Source organism: Geotrypetes seraphini, chromosome 8 (assembly GCF_902459505.1).
Source record: "Geotrypetes seraphini chromosome 8, aGeoSer1.1, whole genome shotgun sequence".
NCBI classification, from domain to species: domain Eukaryota; kingdom Metazoa; phylum Chordata; class Amphibia; order Gymnophiona; family Dermophiidae; genus Geotrypetes; species Geotrypetes seraphini.
In genome coordinates, this window is record NC_047091.1 from 70852984 (window position 1) to 70874589 (window position 21606).

General features: G+C 39.6%; 1 protein-coding gene across 1 annotated transcript in view; it reads left to right on the plus strand.

Annotated features, from left to right (window-relative positions):
• Positions 1-20465, plus strand: part of CDC42BPG (CDC42 binding protein kinase gamma) — a 163069-nt gene extending 142604 nt beyond the window's left edge. The window contains exons 31-37 of the mRNA XM_033956323.1: positions 3481-3578; positions 7358-7442; positions 8300-8420; positions 12185-12302; positions 15364-15478; positions 15632-15735; positions 19837-20465. Of these exons, the coding sequence (XP_033812214.1) occupies positions 3481-3578; positions 7358-7442; positions 8300-8420; positions 12185-12302; positions 15364-15478; positions 15632-15735; positions 19837-19905 (710 nt within the window). The 3' untranslated portion in view covers positions 19906-20465. The remainder of the gene's footprint in view (positions 1-3480; positions 3579-7357; positions 7443-8299; positions 8421-12184; positions 12303-15363; positions 15479-15631; positions 15736-19836) is intronic.
• The last annotated feature ends 1141 nt before the right edge of the window (positions 20466-21606 follow it).

Here is a 21606-nt window from a genome sequence, read left to right on the forward strand (position 1 = left end):
ACAGATTAAAAAACAGTATATAGAGTTAGAAAAAGAAATTAAAATACTAGAAACTAAATTGGTAAGCAAATGGGAACATGATGTATTACAAGCTCTTTTGAAAGCAAAAGGTAAATATAACGAATTAACTTCAAAAATGATAAGAAGAGACTTGTTTTCCAAACAGACAATGTATTATGGAAATTCTAATAAAGCGGGAAGATTATTGGCAAATTATCTTAAAGCAAAAAAAGAAGAACTAACATTAATGGGATAAAAGATGATAATGGTATAATAACCAATCAAACGGATATAATTTTAAAGCAATTTCTAAAATTTTATAAGGACCTGTATTCTTCCGAGCCTTATTTGGAGAGGCAAAAAGATGGTAAAAATTTTTTAGATTTAATTATTGGACCTAAGGTTCCTGATCATATAAAACAGAGTTTAGATGAACCTATATCATTAAAAGAATTAGAAACAGCGTTGAGATCTCTTAGAGTTGGATCCGCTCCAGGTGGTGATGGTTATACAGTAGAATTTTATAAAACATTTCAAAATGTCCTTTCCCCATATTTACTAAATTTATATCAGATACAACTTATAAAAGGTGATATTAAAGGTACCATGGCTGAATCAATAGTAATTGTTTTGCCTAAGCCAAATAAAGATCCTACTTTGGTTTCAGACTACAGGCCTTTAATAAATGTGGATAATAAACTTTTGGCGAAAATTTTGGCTTTGAGATTAGCCAAAGCTCTCCCACATATTATAGACACGCATCAGACGGGTTTCGTTGCTAAAAGACATTCCTCTAATAACTCTAGATTATTGTTTCATATGTTAAATTTATCAAAAAAAATGGATGAACCGGCTTTTACAGTTTCCTTGGATGCAGAAAAAGCGTTTGATAGGGTAGAATGGAATTTTATGTATCAGGCTTTAGAATGGTTTGGTATAGGTTCTGGATTTATACAAATGGTAAAAACATTGTATAGCTTCCCGATTGCAAGATTAAATATTAATAATATGATATCTGATGGTTTTCAATTGCAGAGGGGAGTTAGACAAGGTTGTCCTTTATCTCCTTTGTTATTTGATGTTGTATTAGAACCCTTATTGTTAGCAATACAGCAAGCAAGGGGGATACAGGGTATTCCATATTCTGATATGGAATATAAAATTTCGGCTTATGCGGATGATATTTTACTTTATTTGAGGAATTCAGAGTCTACCTTATCTTGTCTATTGGAATTAATTGATATGTTTGGCAAATTTTCAGGTTATAAAATTAATTGGAGTAAGTCTGAACTTATACCTTTAAATGTTCATTGTGTAAAAGGATTATTTGACGCTTTTCCGTTCATATGGAAAGAAGAAGGATTTAAATATCTTGGCATTCAAGTTAAAAATACAATTGAAGATACAGTAAAAGAAAATGAAAAATTTGTATTGAAAAGAGTTACAGAGTTATGTGAGCAATGGAATCCGTTACATCTTTCTTGGTGGGGGAGAGTTCAAACTATTAAAATGATGATCTTGCCTGTAGTTTGCTACCAAATGAGTATGATACCTATTTATTTTCAGGGGTCCTTTTATAAAAAGCTTAATAGCATTTTAACGAAATTTCTTTGGCTTGGTAAAACGCATAGAATAGCTTTGGTATCTTTGCAAAAATCAATGAAGGAGGGAGGGGTAAATTTTCCAAATTTTTATAGGTACCATCAAGCCTATATTTTACGTCAGGGTATGTATTGGATCCTCCCAGAACTGATAGATAATGCACCGGATTGGTTATATTTGGAATGGCGCCTTATGTTTCCCCTAAATTTAGTTCATCTTCCAAATATCAACATGCCTAGAAGATACAGAGAAAATAAGATATTAATGGATACTTGGAAAACGTTGAGGTTTATTAGTAAATTAACACCTGTCCCAATAAACAAGTCAACTAATCAGTCTTTATGGATAAACTCCAAGATTAAAATTGGCGGATCTCAAATCCTTTGGAAGGAATGGATTATTGCAGGCATTAGATCTCTGAATGATGTTATTTCGGAAGGTAAACTGCTGGAATTTTCACAATTGCAACATAGATTTGGTCTTAGTAAAAAACAAAGTTTTAAATGGTTGCAATTGAAGCAGGCCATTCAGGTTGGGTTCCCTGAATGGAAAACATTGAATAATCAATATAGTTTAGAGTTCTTATGCTTCCAAGCAGACTTCCTAGGGCATCAAGCCGCATTGTGGTATAAATTAATATCTGGATATTTGAATAAAAAACCAAAAAATGGTCTAAGAGACATTTGGAGCATTGAGATTAAGCATCAAATTACTGCATCTCAATGGCCACTAGTTTGGTCTTGGAGAATGAGATGTACAGTGTCAGCATCTATGAGACAAACTTGGTTCTTTTTATTACATAGAGCTTTTTGGACCCCTACACGTTTGCAAAAATTAGATAGTTCTAAGTCCAATAAATGCTGGCACTGTAATCTGGAACCTGGGACGTTGGATCATTTACTATATCATTGTCCCTACATTAAAAGTATTTGGAATGCAATTTGGCCACAAATTAATAAATTGATGGAAAATCATGTAGCAATATCATATGATACAGTGTTATTTGGAATGATGATGAGAAAAAAAAAGTCAAATTTCACCAGAAAATAACAAGCTTTTACTAGTCATGACAGGGGTTGCCATTCAGCATATAACCAATAACTGGAAGAATCATAGTAACCTTAATTATACATTTTGGTGGAATACAATTTGTCATATATTCAAAATGGAAAGAGTAATAGCAATACAAAGAGGGACATATCCTAAATTTATAAAAATATGGGGGCCATTGACAAAGTATTGTACTGAATGAATAATAGGATTTATCTTCTTCTTTTCTTCTTTTTCTTGTCTTCTTTATGGCACACATGGAGGGGGGTAGTGAAAATAATTTTACATAACATGTTATAATATGATATACAATATGTATAAGGTGATTGGAAAGTACTTGAAGGGTGGGAGAGGGGATAAAAAAAATTTGTTCAGAATATTATGTAATAGATATAAAAGTGATATTGTGTATTCATTAGTTGTAACTCAATATTTTGTACACTTCATGTAAAATATGAAAATGAATAAAGAATTATAAAAAAAATAAAATAAAATCCCAGAACTATCTCTAATCCTCTCACAAATTTACACCTGTTCCGAGGTAGGTGCAAATATGACTGAATATTATATGTTAAGTTTATATAAATAATTTGTTTACATGAAAAGAATGACACTTATAAAATTATGTGGGGGTACATGTATGTATACATTTGCATGTGTAGGTGTTCTGAGGTTATATGGTTTGGGTGAAGCAGGCCACATGTTTTATAAAATGTGTATATGTACATAAAATAACCTTCAGGTCAGGTAGAATTCAGTCCTGACTGCTATTTGATGTATCTTGCTGATATATGCACTGTTTCTCTTATATACCATCTCCTCCACCAGGTTACAGTGCCCCATACCTGACTGTCTTCAGTGAAAATGCTGTGGATGTGTTTCACGTGCGGAAGGCTGAATGGATTCAGACCATTCCTTTAAAAAAGGTACAAGGGGTGGGGGGGGGAAGAAGCAACTAGGGAGCTGCTATAGAAATAATGTAGTATGTAGGGGTAGTCTAATGGTTGGAGCAGTGGGCTAAGAACAAGAGGCCTCGGGTTCAAATTCTAATGCTACTCACTATGATCTTGTAATCCTCCATTCTGCTAGCTTATAGTTTGTTTTTTAATAGCAATTTGACCTTCTGTTTTCCCAGTAGGAGGTATATTGGTGTTCTAGGATCGAAGTTCAAGTTTAAACTTAGATTGTTCTAAAATGGGGAAAAAAGGGGAGGGAATTGGGTATATTTGCTTTTAGTGATACTGTTTATTATATATTAACTCTGTAACTTTTGGGTTTCTTCTTGTATTTGAAATGATTTTTTTACTATTTTGTTTGTATTTAAAATTTAATAAATATGATTTACATTAAAAAAAAATACTTAGATTGTAAGCCCTCCAGGAACAGAAAAATATCTACAGTGAAAGAGGCTTGCTTTTTTTTTAGTTCAAGGTATTGAATATCCCAAAACATCAGATTTTCTTGCTTGTTTGAACACCCTGCTATTAAGACCACACACAGGGCAAAATGTCAGAGCTATCAATAATTGCTCTACCACCAGTTGGCTCTTCGATTAAATTTTTTTTTCTAAATATTTTTATTAACGACCAGAATATAATACAGTCCCCCAATGGTTCAATACTCTATTAAAATTTTACTTCCAGCAACATCTGCTTTATAATTATACTTCTCCCACCCCTAGATATTGTACACTAATGAAACTCCTACCCTAAAGGTCGAGAAGTTGGGAAGAGAGGAGATCTTTGTTCCTAGTGAGTTTTAAAAGCAAGTTTCAAATTTATTACCCTGTCCATCGGTGACACCAACTGGGTGGCTTGTAGGCTAAAATTAAAGGAAAATGTAATGAAAATATAGACGTGCCAGAAGCGTGAAGAACTATAATAATTAAAATAGGAAAGGGAGGAGGGTAACACACAAAGGAGGGGCTTAATTGTCCTCGGGTTTTGTAACCACAATTGCTAGTCAGGGCTCAAGAGAAGGCCTTTTGGAAGAAAGGGGTCTTCAAATCTACCTTACACTAACCTAAGACTGGCTGTAGATTTTCTCTGTACTGCATTGAGAAAATAAAGAAGTGTTTCTGTCATTTTGCTTGGCCAGTAGCCCTTGTGATAGAAGTGTATCGAATTTGCTGTATAAATGTTACATGGCTGGGCCAAACAGAGAGAGAGGTGGGCAGCACTGCACGATAATTATTCACTGAAGGAGAGGCAATGCTGGGAGCATTTTTACATATTTTGAGGGAATTAATTCATTGACAGGAATAAAGCTTGTGGGGAAAATGATGCACACACTGGAGAGAGCTGAATTAGAATAAGGGAGTTAGAACACCTGCTGCCCGTGAGTTTAATGGCAAGAGAGATGTGTGGGCTTCCCAGAAAAGACAGCCTTTAGTTCTGAGTTCATTATGGGTGAACAGTATGTCTCTAGCTGAGCTATCTCTGATGATTTTGGGATCGAAAAAGGGGAACAGACCTATCCCCAAATCCATTAGCTACACCTAGTATCCTCACCTGTTTTCATCCCACAGCTGAAAGTGAGATCAGGCAGTTCCTGTGAGGTGTTCAGAACCCCTATCATTAATAAACCTTGTTTCATAGAAATATGATGGCTGATAAAGGCCAAATGGCCCATCCAGTCTGCCTATCCTCAGTATCCACTATCTCCACCTCTCCCTAAGAGATCCCTTGTGCCTGTCCCAAACTTTCTTAAATTCAAACACAATCTTTGTCTCCACCTCCTCCATTGGGAAGTTATTCCATGTATCCACCACCTTTGTCATAAAAATATATTTCCTTATATTACTCCTGAGCCTACAACTTCTTAACTTTATCCTATGCCGTCCAGAGTTTTCCTTCATTTGAAAAAGGCTCACTTCCTGTACATTAATGCCACAAAGATATTTAAATCTCTCATATCCTCTTTCCTGCCTTTCTTCCAGAGTTTACATATTGAATGAGGTCTATAAGTCTGTCTTCATATGCTTTATGGCTGAGTTTTGTAGCTCCCCTCTAGACCGACATTCTGTTAGTCTTTTTGAAGGTGTGGTCTCCAGAATTGTGCACAGTATTCTAGATGGGACCTCACCAGAGACTTATACAAGGACACGGTCACCTCTTTTTCCTGTTGTCCATTCCTCCCCCAATGCATCTGAGCATTCTTGTAACTTTGACCATCGCCTTTTCTACCTATTTGGCCACCTTAAGATCATCAACTTACTTCTCTAGGAATCACAAGGCTTGCTAAAGGGCTGCATTAAAAGTTTCTTACTACCCAACTCTTTGCTGTATTTTGTTCACTTGAAACATGTTGAAAAAACCCTAAGAAAGCTCCGATTACTCTTAACGACAACTAGCATATTGCCCATTTATACAGTTTGTGTATCATGGTAACATACTGTAGTAACAGATAGCAGATGAAGACCAGCATGGTCCATCTAGTCTGTACTCCATGATGGCTAGATTTGTTCTGATGCTCTGTGTAGAATATGCCGGTTACCCAACTCTGCCTTTTATTTAGGATTGCATCTTTCACTCCATGCAGGTTATACCACTCTCTCATTTGTTTTACTTTGATGTCATCCTCCTTGCTAGAAAGGGATCTTTAGCGTTTTATGCCTTTTTGAATTCTGTCACTGATTTTTCCCAACTGCTTTCACTGGGAAAGCTTTCATGCATCAGACACCTTTCTTTGAAAAAGTATTTGCTAATGTTGCTTTTAAGATTATCTCCTTGTAGTTTCATTTCATATCTTCTAGTTCTATAGCTTCCTCATCTTGAAGGCAGAAGGGAGACACCTTAAGGTTGATAGAGAGTAAAATGTCAGTTTGCAAAATTGTTATATTGATGGTGTAATCAAGTATTGGCAATGAATGTAACCAAAATTATAAAACCAATCTTGTTAAGAGGAGAGAGTGGCGCAGTGGTTAAAGCTACAGCCTCAGCAACCCTGAGTTAGTGGGTTCAAACCCATGCTGCTCTCTGTGACCCTGGGCAAGTCACTTAGGGCTAGATTCACTAAAGATAGAGATTCAATTGCTGTTGGCCAATTTCTGACCAATTTTTAAACAGCGATTGATTCACTATGACCAGTAAGAAAAAGGAGGTATTGATGCCCCTGTATAAGACGTTGGTTAGACCTCAGTTAGAATATTGTGTACAATTCTGGAGGCTGCACCTTCAAAAAGATATAAAAAGGATGGAGTCGGTCCAGAGGAAGGCTACTAAAATGGTGCATGGTCTTCGTCATAAGGCGTATGGAGACAGACTTAAAGATCTCAATCTGTTTACTTTGGAGGAAAGGCGGGAGAGGGGAGATATGAAAGAAGACGTTTAAATACCTATGTGATGTACATGCACATGAGTTGAGTCTCTAAGCGCTGGAATGAGGTGATAGGCTCCGGAGTAATCTAAGGAAATACTTTTTTACTGAAAAGGTGGTAGATGCATGGAATAGTCTCCCAGAAGAGATGGTGGAGACAGAGACTGTGTCTAAATTCAAGAAAGCCTGGGATAGACACGTGGGATCTCTTAGAGAGAAGAAGAGATAATGGTTAATGCAGATGGGTAGACTGGTTAGGCCATTTGGCCTTTATCTGCCATCATGTTTCTGTATTAAAGCACTGAGAATCACATTAATAATGTTCTTTACCTGCTTCTGATCAGCATTTTCTTTAAATATATTTGTTTTGGGGGTTTTTATCCATCAGGTTCGCCCACTTACTTCAGATGGATCCCTATGTCTTTATGGAACTGAGAAGGTTCGGTTAGTTTATTTAAGAAACAAGTTTGCAGGTAAGTGACTGAATCATCAGCTTCATTCTGGCTTTCAAGGACCATCTAGTCTTTGTTTACTGTCCTACAATATTGCAAATCCCATCTAATCTCTGGTTCTACTGCTTATTTCTGTGCAGTTAAAGATTCTCTGGCCCAGTTTCTCAAAATGGTGTTGGAATCAGCCAGTACCTGAAAAAACAGTGCCTGTTCCACATTACTCAAACTACGCTGCTGTTTTGAGAATTGTGGTCGGTGTTGAAGATAGGTGCTGGAAATGTTGTAGACCTGTAAAACCCTGGCCTGCATTTACAGCGCCTATCTTCAACATAGAATCATGCTAAGTGGCGCAGAACATCAATTCCACCCATAATCACACCTCTTTTTTGATGTTCAACCCTGGTAAGCGTTGGCATAAACACAATTCAGGCACCTCGCAGCACCTACTTTTTTATTATTTAGTTTTTAATTGGTTTTTAAAGGCCAATTAAAATACTTAAGTACCATTTAGGCGCCCATCAGTATCTTCTGAACAGCAACATTTTGAGAATCCAGGCCTCTGTGCCTAATCTAGGTTTTCTTAAATCCAATCCTGTGTTCACTTCCAACCTCTCTCCCCTGTGTTGTTAATGCATCCATCATGCTATCTATTAAAAAGTATTTTCTTATGTTAATTTTGGATTTATCCACTTTGAATCTTATATCATAATATCTTCAAGAACTGCCTTGTCCCTGGTAAAGATGTTTGCTTTTATATGTTTCCCTGAGATATTTAGATTTCACTACTCTCCTCTGAAGGATCTCCTAAGTCTTCCTTCTGAAAAAAAAAAGAAATCTCCTGTTGTCTAACTCCTATGCATGCCTTCCAATTTTAACAGAAAAGGATGCGTTCCATATACCGGAAACAACTGACAACAGCCGGCGCCAGATGTGGAGGACCAAGAACAAACGAAGGTTCTCCTTCCGCATCTCTGAGGAGGAGAGATTACAGCAGAGAAGGTGAGAAGGAGAATTATTGGTATTGGGATGTAGGAAGACTCACCATTAATGTCCAAGGACATGGATAAAATATCTCATGAATGAATCCTGAGGAAATCAGAAAGTCATGGGATAGGAGGCAGTGTCATACTGAGGAATTAGAATTGGTTAAAAGAGTAGGACTAAATGGTCAGTATTCTCCATGAAGAAGAGTAAATAATAGGATTCGAATTACTAACCCAAATTGGACCAATGGAACTAAAATATATCTCCCCAACCAAAACAAAAATGTTCCCATCAAATAAAATTAATCTTGTTTAAAATATTTTGCAAACACAGCTCCAACAACATTCTTTTAGTATTAATTGTAATTTGAGAGGAAAAAGCCTCAGAGCAACTAGGATCTTCGGTAAACTCACTGGAAACAATCTCACAGGCAAAAAAACTTCCCAAATTCCAATATACTCTGATCTATGAATATTCAGTGCAAAACCTTTGTGCTCAAAATCTTCCAGAAAATCCAAATAATAGAATGTATCTGTATTGTTACATGGAACTGACAAAAGGTCCAATTGACGATAGCCAGCGTTTTTGTTTCAACTGCCTCAGGGCATAATGGACTGATGTGTCTGAAAAATATAAATGGTTAGACTCTGCGCTTCATGTATTCAATATCTAATGCTTCTTGGGGCTTCATATGCTATCATATTTACAAATTCAGCATTAACTCACAAGCTTCCAAACAATGGTACTGTCTAGAACGTTTTCTTAAAAACAAGTCAGGGGTACCCTCGTCTCACCATTTCCAATCAGCTTTCACTCCACCTTTCAAAAACCAAAATGCAAAAACATGAAATTAACTAAAAATGAAAATTTATCAATTTTTGGTTAATTTTATGAGCATCGGAGTATTTACTGTGCCAGCTCGTGCTAAAAACCTCTAATGCAGTTTGATAAAGGGGCCCTTAGTCCTTCAATAAAACCTTAACATTTCTTAAAATTAATTTCTCCTCGCAAATAAAGAGGAAGACCATTCCACACAGAAAAAGCCAAACAAAAAAGGGCTTTACTGCTAGTTGACATCAATTTACATCGATTTTTAAGTGTGGAATTGAAATTCTAAATCCTTGTAAAGATCTTAAAACTCTAATAGACTAATACGGAATAACCATAGCATTCAAGTAATTTGGTCTTGGTGTATAGAATGCTTTTTCTTGTACAATCCCTCTGGAGGCTGAACGGTAGGGTCTTGTATCCTTTCCAGCCCTCGAGAGCGCATTCCACGCATCAACCACCCTCTCTGTAAAGAAGAATTTCCTAACATTACTCTTCAATCTACCACCCCACAACCTCAAATTATGCCCTCTGGTTTTACTATTTTCCTTTCTCTGGAATAGATTTTGTTCTACATTAATACCTTTCAAGTATTTGAACGTCTGAATCATATCTCTCCTGTCCCTCCTTTCCTCTAGGGCAGGAGTGTCAAATGTCAGCCCTCAAGGGCTGCAATCCAGTCGGTTTTTCAGGATTTCCCCAATGAATATACATGAGATCTATTAGCAAACAATGAAAGCAGTGCATGCAAATAGATCTCATGCATATTCATTGGGGAAATCCTGAAAACCCGACTGAATTGCGGCCTTTGAGGACCGACATTTGACACCCCTACTCTAGGGTATACATATTCAGGGCTTCTAGTCTCTTCTCTTACATCTTCTAGTGCAAATCTCCTACCATTTTTTGTCGCCTTCCTCTGGACCGCTTCAAGTCTTTTTATGTCCTTCGCCAGATATGGTCTCCAAAATTGAACACAATACTCCAAGTGGGGCCTCACCATCAACCTGTACAGGAGCATCAACACCTTCTTTCTTCTCTAAACAGCCTAGCATCCTTCTGGCAACAGCCACCATCTTGTCACACTGTTTCTTCGCCTTTAGATCTTCAGACACAATCACCCCCAAGGTCCCTCTCCCCGTCTGTGCATATCAACCTCTCACCTCCCGGCACATATGGCTCCTTCCGATTTCTAATCCCCAAATGCATTACTCTATACTTCTTTGCATTGAATTTTAGTTGCCAGATATTAGACCATTCTTCTAACTTTTACAAATCTTGGTATCATCTGCAAAAAGGCAAACTTTTCCTTCTAACCCTTCAGCAATGTTGCTCATAAACATATTGAACAGAATCGGCCCCAGCACTGATTCCTGAGGGACTCTACTACTCAACCTTCTAAAACATCTTTTTATTATTTCTGCAATTTGATCAGAGAAAGTTAATTGCAAATCTACCCACACTCCCAAATGTTTAAATGTTGTCACTAATGGAATCATTCTTCCCAACAATACTAGTGTCTGGGATGGTAAAAGATGATGAGCTGTTAGCCAACATGTCACTGATTTTTCTTTATCACCAAGTGAGTCGTAACCATTCTATCAAGTTTGAATCCTTGTCAGATCCAACTTTATGGGATCAACTCTTGCTATAAGCAATACATCATTGGCATGGCATGGCTTTTATCTACCATCCTGTTTCTATGTAATTACCATAGTTAGCCTATGGCACTAGTTCAAATGATTCTAATAAAGGCTATATTCCAGCTAGATCTGAGAATGCGAGATATAATCTCGCATTCGTATTGCTCCTCATTGACTCAATATCATATATATTCTTCACCAGACACTATGGTCGGTTTGGAATGGCTTAAAGCATGATAGGGAGTGGTAGCCTTGAAAAAACCCTTTAAGGTTCTATGGGTAAAACATGTTGGTATATCATGCAGGAAGCGTCACTATACAGCTAAGTACTTTTAGTACATATTTATTTAAATTATTATAAGCTAAAACAAAATGTAAAATATAGAATGAATTGATCCGATGACGAATTGGAACATAAAGCCAAGCACTATGAAAAATAATTGAGTGCTTGGATCATGAAGATTGATATATATGATATTGAGTCAATGAGGTGCAATACGAATGCGAGATTATATCTAGCATTCTCAGATCTATCTATGTAATTACCAAACATTGCATACTATTATAGTGGATACAGACTGAACCCCTGCATTGACAACTTATTGAGTATGGAAATTATCAGTATTAGAAGGTGGGACTAAGAAGATGAATAAATTTTATAAAACTTTCTTGAACTCATTGTCCAAATTAAATATGTTTTTAAATAATGTAAAGGCCCTTTTACTAAAGTTTGGTGAATGTTAACAGAAATAGTGCACACTAAATGTTGAGTGTCCTATTTTATACCCATGGGGTATATGGCACTTATCGCATACTAATGTACCTTAACACACATTAAGCTTTGGTAAAAGAGCCCCTTAAGGAGCTAAACAGACAGATGAGTGTTGTGTGCACTATATGTTCTCTATGTGAATTGTTCACTAATTATTTGGTATGGAGAAGATATATAAGATTTTTTTTCCTTGGGAGAGGAGGGGTTTATAGGAATGTTGCTACTCCTTGGGGTTGGCCAAGTACTAGTGACCTGGATTGGCCACCGTGCGACGGGCTACTGGGCTGTTCTTATGTATAGAGATTGTTAGCATACAAATTATGCTTTTAATATGTTTAATTGCATGTGTACATGCTTCTTATGTTAAAAATAAAATAAAAAAATAATAAAGGTGTGTTTGGGGGAAAAAAACAGCAGCAGATTAGGGAGGGAGATTCTGAGTTGGATTCTGACAGAGGCAGGTGGTTGGTAGAAAGATCTTCAGAGAGCCAGAGATTTCTGACTCCTTCATGATCTCATAAGGTGCTTATTTGCAGGGAAATGCTGAAGGATCCAGAGATGAGGAGCAAATTAATTTCCAAACCCACCAACTTTAATCACTTGTTTCATGTGGGTCCAGGTGACGGCAAACAACAGTTGAAGGATTTGCCAGTGGTGAGTAGATTACTTCTGATGTCTGTGTTGTGCTCTGTGGCATGATTTAAAAATTGCAGTTTAAACAAAAAGTCTGAAAAAATTAACTGATTTAATTAACCATTTTATTTTCAAATTGTATATACAACATAGATCTTATCAACATTTGTTTTAATGCAGAAAAAAATCCCCTGAACTATACTATAGCTGTGTGATGCAGGGTTCCACATTAAGGCCTGGATTCTATAAATGGCAGCGGTAGGCGTCCTACTGCTGTCTAACCAGCCAATCAGGATGCACGTTTAAAAAAAAAAAAAAAAGCTCCTGAGGCAGGCTGCCTACATTGGAGGCGCCTCTGGGAGCTTAGGGAGGCGCGCAAGCCCACCTAAGCATCCCTAAGGCTAGGCATGGTTTGCCCCGGAAGTAGCTTTAGGCAGCTGTATGCCCTAGGCCAGCGGGAGACGCGTACAATGTAGGCTAGCAAAATGCTGGCTTACATTGTAAGTAGACGCGGCCGCTGAGCTTATCACGGCAAGGGATCTCCCTGCTACAATTTTAGTGGCAGCGGCTTCCCATCTCACCCGAACGATTGCCGTCAGGAGGGATGCCCAATCCCTCTTGCCAGAACCCTCACTCCACCCCATAGATCGTGCTGCACCCCTCCCCAACCCAGACCCCTCTGGACTCCCCTCTAACCTTTTAAGAAGGCTGGCCTGACGGGTCTTCCCTCCGTCCAGCAGGCCCGCCTCCATCTGAATGAGGCGGGCCTGCCCCTTCCCAGTGCATTGTGGGATGCACCAGGGAGAGGCCTAAGGCCCCACTCATAGGGAGGGGCCTTAGGCACCTGGGCCAACCAGAATCTTATGGGTGAGGCCTTAGGCCCCTTCACGGTGCATCCCACAATGTACCGGGAAGGGGCAGGCCTGCTGGACAGAGGAAAGATCCGGCTGGCCTTCCTAAAAGGTTAGAGGGGGATCTGGGGAGTGGCACGATCTATGGGGGGATTCCAGCAGGAGGGATTGGGCATCCCTCCTGCCGCGATTTGGCAGGCTGGGTGGCCGCTAAACTTATCAAAACAGGGAGATCCCTTGCCGCTATGAGCTCAGCAGCTGCATTTGCTTGCAATGTAGGCCTAAAGCCACTTCCGGACAAAGTCACGCTAATGCATAGCCTTAGGTGAGCTTAGACGAGCCTACGCGCCTCCCTAGGCTCCTGGTGGTGCCTACAATGTAGGCGGCCTGCCTTGGGATGTTTCGGTTTTTTTATGTGTGTTCTGATTGGTTGGTTAGGCAGCAGTAGGCCACCTACAGTCGGGACGCCGTTTATAGAATTTACCCCTTAATGCCAAAACCAAAACTCAGTGCTGACATCTAAGCTCCTCTCAGCACTGCTGAATTCCTCCTGCATTACTACAGTTTCTGTTCAAGCAGACAGTCTTTTGTCTGCTGCTTTTTATAGTCCCCAGTCCTGCTAAGACTTGCTTGCAGAGCTGTGTTTCTTCTCATTCAGTTGGCAAGGCTCAGCAGTTCTATCCATTCTCCTGTCCAGCTGTGACCTCAGATTGTTCCATTTATATCCCCTCTCTTTTTCCTGTTAAAGTCCACCTTTTTTATGCAAGACTGAAAAGGTTCTGGAGTACTTTCATCCATGGACTCACCTCTGGCTAACTCAGTGCCTCTTCTGGTGCCTCCCTCTACCAGAAGCAACTGGAAGAATCTGTCCCCTTCCCTCCAAGAGATTCCAGCGTGGATTTTCCTTTACTTTCCATTCCCAAGCTCCTAAAGAACTGGCCTTTGACCCCAAAGCCTCCTGGGAAATGTAGTTCTCATAAGCATGGCCTTCTCTCGTCCTCTTCCTTGCCTTGGCACTAGAGAGCTCCCCCTGGTGGTCTCTATGGTATATAACACTCATATACTAAGCTTCCTCCTGTGGCCTCTTGCCTGTCAGTGTGTATATGTTTATTTTGTAAAATAAACTCCACCTCCCCCTCTGCTCCTTCTGAAATTACACATGGGAAAGCCTACATGCTGAATGCGTATAAGTACATGCTGTCTTGTCACTGGCATGCACACATATAAAAGGCTTTTTCGGGACAGGGGAGATATAATTCAGACATTCAGATACTTGAAAGGTATTAACGTAGAGCAAAATCTATTCCAGAGAAAGGAAAATGGTAAAACCAGCCGGCATAATTTGAGGTTGAGGGGTGGTAGATTCAAGAGTAATGTTAGGAAATTCTTCTTTACGGAGAAGGTGGCTGATGCATGGAATGCACTCCCGAGAGAAGTGGTGGAGAAGAAAACAGTGACAGAGTTCAAACAAGCGTGGGATGAACATAGAGTATCTCTAATCAGAAAATATTGGGTATATATTGAAGGAACTAAGGCCAGTACTGGGCAGGCTTGCATGACCTGTGTCCTGTATATGGACATTCAGTTGAGGACGGTCTGGGGAGGGTTTTGATGGTTAAGATGGGCTGGAGTGAGCTTTGATGGAGACTCCAGTAGATGGAACCTAAGCACACTACTGGGCAGGGCTCTGGGTTTCTGGCCCAGAAATATCTAAAAAAAAAGGACCATTTAAACTAAATTAATTTATGGAGCATGTATTTTTGGGCAGACTGGATGGACCACTTGGGTCTTTATCTGCCGTCATTTACTATGTTACTATATGTGGAAGAACCTTTCTAAACAATATCCCCATGTGTGTACTCAAGCATTTAATAAAAACCTGTGTACTTCACAATTCTGCCTCTGCTCTGCCCACACTATACCCTTGGGGACACCTAGATGCATATCGTGCAAAAGTATGTGTATGCTTGTTGACATTTAATTGCATTCCAGTATACACCTGTAATTTTATAAGACGTTTTCCTTGTGTAAAACGATCTATATTTAAAAAAAATTAATTCCTTTTTAAAGGGCAATTTTCAAACTGATTAATGTAGGTAAAATATTTGATACCTGTTTAGATCAGGTGCCTGGAGATTGCCCTGCCTCAATACAGATAAAAATGAGTGGCATTCACCTTGAGTTTCCCTCAAAAAATGTCAGGTTGGACTATCTTTTTATTTCATTTCCAGCTTCAGGAGGAGAGGAGGAAAGAGTACCCGGAGTCAGTCCCCAGGCCACGTAGTTACACTGATGTCAGGTGTGCAGCATCTGCAAGCAGTGACCAGCTATATGGTGAATCTCAAGGTAACACATTATGCTTCAGTTGAGGCAAAATCTCCGTTTATGCCTTCTTTCGTTGAGCTGTGGCCTTACCTATCTCTTTGCTGCCAGATCCAGAAAAGTTTGAGGAAGGGGATAGTGTTTAATTTTTATATGCTTTGGTATTTGATTTTATAGGTCTGAATTTGTTTTCATCAGTGAAGCGTATGTCTGGGAGTTTGGTTTCAGAAGATTCCTTCTCTCCGCAGGACCTATTCTCTGGCATGGACATGCTATCTGAGGTGAAGGCTGATAACTCTGAGCTTCCTTTGCTTCTGAAAATCAAAGCAGGAGCACTAGGTTATATTTGCAAACTCATAGTACATTTAAAATTTATTGGAATGGTCAGGAGAGTCTCTTGGCTGTTTGTCGCCTGTCCAGGGCTAACTGGGTGTTTTCAGGAGCACGTAACCAGATAGTGCTGTTGAAAATGCCCGGTTAGTGATAAGCTGAAACTGGCTATTTTGGGAGCGATCTGGGGACAGAGTTGGCACTTAGCTAGTTAAGTGCTGATTTTCAGTGTAACCGGGTAAGATAAATGCATAAATAGGACTCCATAAAATGCAGTCCTGTCTTTATGCAGATCTTCATAACCATTTAAGTGCCGAACATTGCACTTAACCAGCTATGTTTTCGTTGGTTCTGTTTATCTGAATATTCAATGCTGGAGCCCAGATATAGCCTGGCATTGAATTTCTGGACGTAATGCCAGTGATCAGCAAAATTCTAATTGCCATTGGCTGAATATCAGGCCTTCAATTTGGAATTAAGGAGGGTTTAAAAAAGCTTTTGACAAGCGCATAGAAATCTAATTAAACACATTGCGATATATAAAATACAATAAATAATTGATTTGCATGCAAATCTGTTTCACACATATTCATTGTGAATATTTTAAAAGTCTGGCTGGGTTTGTCCCAAGAACTGTGCTCCATTTCCAGTTACAGCTTCTGTTCCTGCTCCTCAGGCAGGAAAAGAGTCTGAAGGAACACTTACATGCTCACGATATGTTCTGTTTTTAAGAACATGCTGAGGCCAGAAAAGGGAGGGCCAGGGTGTGTCTATGGTAAACTATGATCTCGGCCCAAGGTCCATGATCCTAATGCAGCACCAAGATAATGTAAGTTGTTCAGCCACCTGCCTGCAGCTCACCTTCTGTCTGGCCTTGGTCTCTATATTCAGCCAGCCTTCTCCAGATAAAATTAATAGGTAGCTACCTATTCCGCCCAAATTCATGCAGGATGGATATTAAGGGGTCCTTTTACTGAGCTGTGTTAAGCAGCTAATGTAGAGCTTACTTCATGATAGACATTAGTATGAACCCGTACTAATCTCTCCCGCTCTAAAAAGGCAACCATCATGGTACAATCCCACATTAGCTGCCTAACATGGAAGATGGGCATGATATGGGTGGGTAGAGGTATGTCTGGCTGTAACAACTTCAAAATCTCTCAAGACACATGATCCTCAGCGAGGCCACCTCCCCACTCAATAAATCTTCATTGTAGGTGGCTTTACACCTCCTCTCATCATCGGATCCTTATATTTTCTTATACTTTTATTCTTTTATACTTTTTAACTTAAATACTTAAATAATTCATAAATACTAGCTAAAATAAGTTTACTTAGCTTTAGATCAGCTCAATTTCTAGTCTCAGTTCACAGAACTGAGGTTATCCCACGTTCTGTGAACTGAGACCAGAAATTGAGCTGATCTAAAGCTAAGTAAACTTATTTTAGCTAGTATTTATGAATTATTTAAGTATTTAAGTTAAAAAGTATAAAACTATAAAAGAATAAAAGTATAAAAAAGTATAAGAAAATATAAGGATCTGATGACGAGAGGAGGTATAAAGCCACCTACTATGAAGATTTATTGAGTGGGAAGGTGGCCTCGCTGAGGATCATGTGTCTTGAGAGATTTTGCAATTGAAAAAGGTTTATGTATATAAGGTTTGCAATTCCTTATATATTGAGGCTGCGAATTATTATTGCCTTTTTCTTTAAGAAGTTATATGAGTTTGATGCTTCAGAGTCCAATTGGCTGTAACAACTAGCACATGAGTTGTGGCATTGCACTAGTCACTGCAACTACTGGTAGCACAACTGAATTTAAGTGCCACCTCAAAAAGAGTTAATACGTTCAGCTGTGTTACCAGCAGTCTGGTACTGCAGTGTGATATCGTGGGTCCCATGGTGGTACTACCCTGAATCCCTTCTGATCCATCTCCCAACCCTTCCCATTAGATCTTGAACTCCATGATTCATCTCTCAAGCCTGCAGCACATAAGCCCTGCCCTCATAGCCCGACCCTCTCCCCACCACTAGGGTTCAGCATTGGGATAGTGTTTCCCAAGTGGTTGCGATCCCCCTCTGCTAGTACCTTGGTTGGCACCATTTTAAATTCAGGTGCCAAACCAAGCAGCAGCAGCACAGGGTAATCGTTGCTATCTAGGATCCACTGTCCCATCAATGCTGGCCGCAGCCTTTGGAGGATGGGGAGCGGTTCAGGCTCAAGAGAGCAAGGGTGGGGGCGGGCCTTCTGTTCAGAGGCTGGTTATTGGATCATGGGGCGTTGTTGAGAGATGAATTGAGGGATTTGGGGTCTTTCCCTAGGAAGAGGGGGAGTTATTGGAGGAATTGGGATAGCTCTGCCATGGGAAATGTTTGGTTGAGGGGTAACACTTAGCTACCATATTACGTACATGGGTCAATAGGGCAGAGGGCCTGCTGTATCAGCCCAGGCAAGTAATGTGGTGACCATGCCTAACCTGTGTGTCTAGTGTGCAAAATGCAGTGCACTCTCCCTGCATTTAATGCTCAGGCTTTGCACTAAAACCGTATATTAATTTTTGCATTACATATGCAGTAAGTGCAAAAACTTACAACACTTTAGTCTAAAGCAGTGTGTCGTAAACCTTTTAAGGTGCAGCACACTAATCTCGTGGCCATGGCTGGAGGGCACCGGGAAATGCGCGGATGTTGACGCGATGTCAAGTGCATGCGCAGGTGTCCTCCAGCCGTAGCTCTGAGCCTCCTATTGCCGCCAAGGGGGGGGGTGGAGGGTGCTTTAGAAGGAGAGGAAATATTTTTTCACTCGGAGAATAATTATTAAGTTCCGGAATGCGTTGCCACAGGATGTGGTAACGTAACTGGTTTTAAAAAGTTTGGACAAATTCCTGGAGGAAACATCCATAGTCTGCTGTTGAGACAGACATGGGACGGTAGCATGGAATGCTGCCACTATTTGGGTTTGTGCTAGGTACTTGTGACTTGGATTGACATCCACAAAGACTGGATGCTGGGCTAGATGGACCATTGGTCTGACCCAGTAAGGCTATTCTTATGTTCTTAGGGGAGGAGAAGGAGCAGAGGTGCAGATGCCGATTGCCTGACTACAGGACGTGCCTCTTGCTGTAAGCAGTCAGCCAGCACCTCTCCTCCTCACCAGCAGCTCACGGCACACAGTTTGCGATACACTGGTCTAAAGATATCTAGAAAAATCATGACTGCCTGCTGAATATGGGTGCTAGCCCCACAAACTCAGACACCATTCCATGCATTCCCACACCACGGTCATCTTTTTTTTTTTTTTTTTTTTTAGTAGAGATCCTCTGTATTTGCTCCACACATAAAATTGACCTAATGAGAAAGAGAAGGATATAAATTGAAGAACTAGGTTTGGAACTGAGTAGACTTGCACGATCAGTATACTGTATATTTTATTTATTCAATTTTCTATACCGTTCTCCCAAAGGAGCTCAGAACAGTTTACATGAATTTATTCAGGTAGACATTTTTCTCTGTCCGTCCCAGTGGGCTCACAATCTATCTAATGTACCTGGGGCAATGGGGGGATTAAGTGACTTGCCCAGGGTCACAAGGAACAGCTTGGGTTTGAACCCACAACCCCAGGGTGCTGAGGCTGTAGCTTTAACCACTGCGCCACACACACTTCCCTATGACTATATGGTTTGGTATGGGCTGGGGATGGCTTCAACAGGAGCTACAATCATTTTAGGATGGCTTAGAAAAACTCAAGTGAGGTTGGACAGCAACTAATGATAGTGCCAGGCACACTTCTGCAACAAATATATCAAAGAAAATAAAATAGACTATTGGGCAGACTGGATGGACCACCCGGGTCTTTCTCTGCCATCATTTACTATGATACTGTGTTACTATGGACAACATTCTTGTGGTGTAGAGGTTAAGAGGGGAATGAATTTTAAAAAGTTGGTTTGTCTGGTAAACCCCAAAAGTAAGCCACCCCAGCCTTTTAAAATAATGCTTTAAAAATAATGCTTTGTTTGCTTAAAAATAATGCTTTGTTTGCTTCGCAGATATCTGATCATACGCACATGCTCCAGGGCTCCAGCAGTTCCAGTCCAAGTAGCTCCAGCTTCCCATAGATGCAGGGACTTCAAGTCGTCTATTCTGCCAAAAGAGATACCAAAGAGAAGAAAAATAAAAACCTGTTCCCCCACCACCATATCCAGCCCATAATTACTCTTTCCTTTTTTTGCCTTAACTTTTAGTACAGAGGATGGTACACAGTTGCAGATGGTCTGTGTGTGACCACATGTGTTTAAAAAAATTAACTCTGAACTTTGATAATGACCAGGTTAATTTGCAGTCATTAACTTCTCTTCCCAGCCAAAGTCCCCTACGATTTTACTTCAAATGGAGAAAAGACTGCAGCCTTCCTGAGAGACAACTGACGCCTTTTCAAAGAGTGGTGCTGTGAGGACAAGGATAATTGCCCTCTGTGTACAGGCCTTGTGGGATCTACAGCCTCCCACCCCCATAGAGCTTGTTGCCAAGTCTACTGTAAATTCAGGCTTGTTTGTATCATGGTGTGGCTTAAGCCGTGACACTATGCTCTGTTCTATGAAGCTGTGGCATGCAGAGCAATGTTTTCCTCTGTGCAATGATATTTAATTTCAAAATAAATTTAAAAAGAAAACATTAAGATGCTGTGAGAGCAGAATCCAGTTTTTCCCCATGGGAGTGATATATCTGCATCCAAACACATGATTTCTTTCGTCAAGAAAATCCTGTCTGAACTGATACATTCAATGCTGGCAACCCATTTCCATTGACTGGCCATGTTTGTGAAAAAGCTGTGAAAGTCATGTGTGATCTTTGTGTCTGGGGCCATTTTTGAGAGGGTTTCCCATTGAATGAGGTTCACAAATAGACTGACCGGTCAAAATATATGGTTCCACTAATGAATATCTCAAATATTACAATAAAAAGTTTTCATATACATAAAGATGGTGAAAAAAAATCAGTTAAAAAAATAAGGTGTGAAATCTGTACAATATCCCATGATAAATTGCAACTTATAACTTCATGGGAGATTGCACTTTTTTTTTTTTTTACTGAGGTCTTTTTTCCTCCTCACAGACTCTCACTCTCTTATATGAATCCTTTTTGGATTGTGTTTGAGATATTCATTTGTGGATGCCTCTTGACTTTGGACTGTTTAACATATGCAAGAAACTGGAGTTTAATGGGTTTGAGCTGGATGAAAAAAAACTAAGTGCATTAGTTTACTCCTGGCTGCAGAAGGGCAGCAAGTGGCAGAATAATTGCTTGACAGATGAATGATATGCCTTCAACATGTCACAAGACCTTCAGTTCTTTTTCATCTGTATCTGTTTGAAAGGTGTGGCAGATAACAAAATTACTATGCTAACTTACAGTCCTTAATAGACTGTAGAGATCATGCAAGACTTTCAAAGTTAAAACAAGAAATGGGCAGATAAATGGCAGATGAAGTTTAATGTGGAAAAATGCAAAGTGATGCACTTAGGCAAAAAGAATAAGGAACACAAGTATAGTATGTCAGGTGCAACTCAGGAAAAACCAAACAGGAAAAGGACCTGGGTGTACTAATTGATAGGACCTTGAAGCCGTCGGTGCAATGCAGCAAAGAACGCAAATAGAATGCTAGGCATGATAAAGAAGAGAATCACGAGTAGATCAGAGAAAGTTATAATGCCGCTTTATAGAGCGATGGTCAGACCACACTTGGAATACTGCGTCCAACATTGGTCTCCATACCTAAAGAAGGATATAAAACTGCTGGAGAGGGTGCAGAGATGAGC